The 5,665-nt window shown below is 39.5% G+C and overlaps 2 protein-coding genes across 2 annotated transcripts in view; both read right to left on the reverse strand.

Annotated features, from left to right (window-relative positions):
- LOC107625564 (protein ROOT PRIMORDIUM DEFECTIVE 1) overlaps positions 1-2,343 on the reverse strand; it is a 9,314-nt gene extending 6,971 nt beyond the window's left edge. The window contains exon 1 of the mRNA XM_016328235.2: positions 2,036-2,343. The gene's annotated coding sequence lies outside the window, so the exon portion shown is untranslated. The remainder of the gene's footprint in view (positions 1-2,035) is intronic.
- LOC107627521 overlaps positions 1-5,129 on the reverse strand; it is a 7,548-nt gene extending 2,419 nt beyond the window's left edge. The window contains exons 1-4 of the mRNA XM_016330351.1: positions 4,361-5,129; positions 3,808-3,931; positions 3,459-3,708; positions 3,252-3,368 (exon numbers count right to left, since the gene is read on the reverse strand). Of these exons, the coding sequence (XP_016185837.1) occupies positions 3,252-3,368; positions 3,459-3,708; positions 3,808-3,931; positions 4,361-5,129 (1,260 nt within the window). The remainder of the gene's footprint in view (positions 1-3,251; positions 3,369-3,458; positions 3,709-3,807; positions 3,932-4,360) is intronic.

The following is a 5,665-nucleotide window of genomic DNA, read 5'->3' on the forward strand; positions in this document are numbered from 1 at the left end:
ATATATATTTTTTATTCTTTTAATATTTTTCTTCAAATTTAATTATTTTTGCTGATTAAGATAATTTAAACCGTGCAAAAGATTAGTTATGCACTAGTATATTAATCATGTATTGTATCTTTTTTTTTAGTTTTTCACAGTATTTTCCAACTCGACAAATCAAGGACTAATCCGTCGCGATACTAAACTTCATTTAAAGATTTGTCGCTGGTCAATAAGTTGGTGCATGCACAAGGCGAGATTGAAACCTCGGACCCTTGCTTATTTCTCTTTTGAGTCAAATGTATAGACCTAGCTTTCTTTTTTGTGATATGATGGAGGGCCTGAGGCCCAGAGGGAAAGACAACAAATCAAAAAATGAAAAACGAAAATTAACACCTAACCATACGAGGCATGGCTAATGAGCTTTAGCTCACATGGCATATCTCCCCCTCTCCACTTCAAAGGTCTAGGGTTCAAACCCTAGAGGTTGCAATTGAGGAAAAAAATATGGTAAAAGTGTGAGGAGTGTGTGGGTGTATTGTGTACCTAAGATTAAGAGTTGTCCAATCCACTGACCAAAAAAAAAACATACGGGGCGTGACTAATCCCCTCTTTTCTTGGAGGAACATCCCAGAGACGGAGACAGGTTCAGTTCCGATGCCTAATCCAGCCAAACAATCAAATCCTAAAGTCCTAAACGATAAAAAGTTTCTCCACAGAAGTCCAGTAAGCCAACTTGAGCCCAAGCCTTAATAAAAGTATAAAACTAACACAGTAGAAGAATGCACCATATTGAGGAGTAATGCAAGGACCTCGCTGGAGATCTTATTCAACCTATGTCAACCCATCCCAAATATTATATAACCGTAGACAATTCAGTAGCAGATCTGGTTGTGTAAGGTATAAGTTATTTTACTAAAATAATAATGTGGTTCGTGTAATTAATAAAATTAATTTTTATTATAATGAGTTAAATACTATGGTTGTTACTCAATAAAAAATAGAATTAGTGAAATTTTTAAATAATATAATAAAAAGTGTCCTTCCCCTTTCTTTTCAGAACAAAAAAAATAGAAGTTATATATTTTTTTTGAAGAAAGACGTGACAAAAGAAGAAAAACATCTCTGCTCAACAACAATAATTTTTTTTGGTGCCATCAATAAAAAAGTGAAAAGGTAGAAAGAAAAGAGGAGAAAATACTCAGAAACAGAAACTTATTGGGAGATGGCAAAATAGTTCAATTTGTTATTAAGCGTGGTGTGTCCATAATACAAAAGTCAACCGTGGAAGCGTGGTGTGTCCATAACCTACGGGTCCCTGAATCAGAACCACATCAAAGAACAATAAACCAAGAACAATATCTGAAAACTCTAACATGGATTCAAGTATGTTTTGAGTTATGCTCTTATGTTGTAATAATTATAAATTTCAAAATCTTCTATTACTGTTTTAAATTGTTATGAAATTTATGATTATTCATAAATTAATTTATTCAAGTTTGTATAAATCAAATAAATATTGTCTGACTATTCTAGCGGTGCAATTCGTTTTCGTGTATTTAGAGTAGATTTATTAACCAACAAAAAAGTCAAATCCGATAATGTAAAAATATAGTGTTTGTTTCTGTAAGAAATTTAAGAATCACATCCAAAGATGGATTAATTGTTCTTATATTAAATTAGCAAGATTGTTAGTGTATATATAGTATTTAAAATATTTAAATATCCAAAGATAATAAATATTTTAGTTAGTGCATATCTGATAAGCAAATTAGAGGACAGAATTTAAGACAAATGGTGGCCAAATATATGAATTAAACAAAAAAACTCACTCAGACATTTTATTGAACACGTGGCGTGCACAATATGCAAACAGAGAAATTGAGCTCAGCCTAAGCAGCCAATACCCAGAAAAATCAGAAAGCAGACAATTGCAATCCAATTAACTAACAATTGATCAATCTAAACCTATCCTAATTGCTAAAATTAAAATTAAGATGCAATTAAAATGCAATTAAAGAAAGAACGGGTTGCAGGGGAGAGAAACTGGAACCTGCGTTGAAGGGTTGGGATAGGGGAAGGTGGGTGAGGTTGTGGCGGCGCTGTGTTGCCGGAGCAGTTAAGAACGCGAGCTGGGGCCGGGCGCAGAGTAGAGGCACGAAGACGCGGTAATGGAAGAAAGGGAAGGAGAAAGGAGAAATGGTGGGTGGTGCGGTGGTCGCCGGCGGCAGCAGGGTTGCCGGGCGGGACTGGATGGAGGGTGGTGTTGTGGTCGTTATGATAGACGAAGAAGCCAAAAAGAGTGATAAGGGCTGAACGCGCGTTAGGCTCTGTTTCAAAATCCACGCTCAGTACGAACTCTGTGCGTACGCACAATAGGAGGATAATTTGAAATGTATGCATGCGCACAGAGCTATGTGCGTGTTGTTACGGTCTAGGACACACTCTAATGTTACTGTGTCGGCACTCGAACATTTTGAGTTAAAACTAAGTCATTATAACTCTCAATACTTAGCAAGAAAGTTAAAAATATAAGAGAACACACAGAAAAAAGGAAGTTTTGGTGAAAAGAACCCCTTTATTACTCAAGTGTTTGTTACAAATGATTCACACATACTCACACTAACTCTCACCTCCTATTTATAGTCATTCACCTCCTTAATAGATGGTTAGGATTAAATCTATTCAACGGTCTAGATTAATTATCTAGAACCTTCATTACAAATATCTATTCTACTACAACTTTCTAAATACTTCTAGATTCTTCTATACTACTCTTCATACTCCTATATACATCCACACTCTTCTAGAATACTCTATGACCTTTCAGAGTCTTCTAAAACCTTCTAAAGTATTTCGAGACCTTCTAGGACATTCTAGAACGTTCCAGAATCATCTAGAACATTCTCAAAAACTCCAGAAAATTATACAAACACTGTTAAATCTAACCTTCTAAAATTCACCGTGACATTCTCCCCCACCTAATGCGCAAACGTCCTCGTTGTGTTATGTTCATGATAGCGCTCTAGGTGTTCTTGAAATTGTCACAGATCTTCACGAGCTTCCCAACTAGATTCAGTTATCGGGAGCCCTTTCCACTTGATCAAGTATTGGATACTTGGTGGTACCCCTCTTCGTCGCACGACGCGATTAGCTAAGATCTTTTCGATTTCTTTATCAAAGGATCTAATCACAACAGGCGGAGCATGACTCGAGTCACCTCTACTCGGTTCATCTTGGTCTTCATGATATGGTTTAAGCATACTCACATGGAAGACCGGGTGGATCTTCATAGAGGGAGGGAGTTGTACTTTGTAAGCAACCTCCCCAACACGTCCAATGATCTCAAATGGCCCTTCGTATTTGCGGATTAAGCCCTTATGAACCTTGCGAAAAGCTTTGAATTGTTGTGAAAGAAGTTTAATCATTACCTTGTCTCCCACTTGATAGCTTGCATGCCTCCTCTTCTTATCTGCCCATTTCTTCATCCTCTTTTCAGCTTTGTCAAGGTAAGAACGAGTGACATCTGCTTGTTCTTCCCAAGACTTAATCATATGATAAGCTCCAGGGCTCTTCCCTGAGTAAGAGGAAGAAAGAGAGTGAGGTGTAAGTGGCTGTTGTCCAATCACAATCTCGAATGGACTCTTCTCCGTGGACTCGCTCCTTTGCAAATTGTATGAGAACTGAGCAATGTCGAGAATTTTTGTCCAGTCCTTCTCATTAGCGCTTACAAAATGCCTCAAGTAACACTAGAGTAAGGCATTCACTCTCTCAGTCTGCCCATCGGTTTGAGGATGGAAGCTTGTTGAAAAATGAAGCTCTGACCCAAGGAGTTTGAACATCTCTATCCATAGTCGTCCTGTGAAGCGTGGATCTCGATCACTAATGAGGCTCTTAGGCAATCCCCAGTACTTCACCACATTCTTGAAGAATAGTCGTGTTGCTTCCTCTGCAGTGCAGTCAGTAGGGGCATGTATAAAAGTAGCATACTGTGAAAATCGATTCACTACCACGAGAATAGATCCAAACCCCTCGGACTTCGGTAAGGCAGAGATGAAATCTAGAGAGACACTTTCCCACGGTCGCTCTGATGGAGGCAGAGGTTCCAACAACCCACTTGGTGTCTTGTTTTCAATCTTATCTTGTTGGCACACAAGACAAGTCTTCACATAGCTCTCCACTTCATCTCTCATTTGAGGCCAATAATAAGAAGACTCAATGAGTGCCAAGGTCCTTCGCTGACCTTAATGACCAGCCCACTTGGTGTTGTGGCATTCTCTTACTAATTTTCTTCTTAGATGTTTCCATTTAGGGACATATAATTTTCTCCCTTTAGTGTAAAGAAGGTCGTCTTCTAGCCAAAATCTTTTGGTCTTACCTTCTCTAGCCAACTCCACCAACTTCTTGGCTAATGGATCATGATGCAACCCTTTCTTGATGGTATGCACAATATCTCCTTCGACCATGGAAATGCCTACCAACTCAGCCTTGCGGCTCAGCGCATCTGCTACCACATTTGTCTTGCCAGCCTTGTATTCAAATTCGAAATCAAACTCAGCTAAGAAATCTTGCCACCTAGCTTGTTTGGGGCTTAAATTCTTTTGAGTTTGGAAGTAGCTTGTAGCCACATTGTCTGTCTTGACGATGAAGTGTGAACTAAGCAAGTAGTGACGCCAAGTTCTCAGACAATGTACCATTGCGGTCATCTCTTTCTCTTGGACAGTGTATCGCCTCTCTGTATCATTCAACTTGCGACTCTCAAAGGCAATAGGATGTCCTTCTTGCATCAAAACTCCTCCAATAGCGTAGTCAGAAGCATTAGTGTGGACTTCAAACACCTTTGAGTAGTCGGGTAGTGCTAGTACTGGTCCTTCTGTGATAGCAGCCTTCAACTCATCAAAAGCCTTTTGACACTCCTTTGACCATTCCCAAGAGTGATTTTTCTTGAGAAGATCAGTTAATGGTGTAGCCTTGGCGGAGTATCCCTTGTTAAGTGCTCGATATTCGATGCATAGTCTCAACGAACAATCATGCTTCTTTTGGAACAAGACTGGTGCGCCATAAGGTGTCTTCGATGGACGGATGAACCCAGCATCTAGCAAATCCTTGAGTTGCTTCTTTAACTCCTCAAGTTCTGGCGGTGCCATCTATAAGGTGTTGAGGCAGGTGACTTTGCTCCTGACTCCAACTCAATCTTGTGGTCTACCTTCCTCCTAGGTGGTAGTTATTTTGGCAACTTGGGAGGTATCACATCCTTATTTTCTTCAAGGACTTCCTTGATTTCGGGAGGAACGTCTTCTCTTCCAGATGTTGACTCCTCTTGTAATAGAGTCAAATATGTAATCTCTCCTTTCTTAAACCCTTTCTTGAGTTGCATAGCAGAAAGCATCGGTGGTCCTTCAGCTTTAGAGACTGTAGGGACCATGCATGGAAACCCTTTCTCCATGACGCATACTATGTCATAGTATGACATATGTATTATATTTTCCTTCCTTTGCACATCAAGCCCAATGACTATTTTGAAATCGTCCATGGGTGCTACTGAGAAATCTACAAGACCCTTCCAAGAACCAATAGTCATCTCAACCCCTTTCGCTACTCCCTTAAGGGGTTCACCCTTAGTATTCACGGGTTTGAACCAACCATTCTTTTCGGTGATCTTCAACCCAAACCTCTTTGCTTG

The sequence above is a fragment of the Arachis ipaensis genome, chromosome B02 (genome assembly GCF_000816755.2).
Source record: "Arachis ipaensis cultivar K30076 chromosome B02, Araip1.1, whole genome shotgun sequence".
In the NCBI taxonomy this organism is placed as follows: Eukaryota; Viridiplantae; Streptophyta; class Magnoliopsida; order Fabales; family Fabaceae; genus Arachis; species Arachis ipaensis.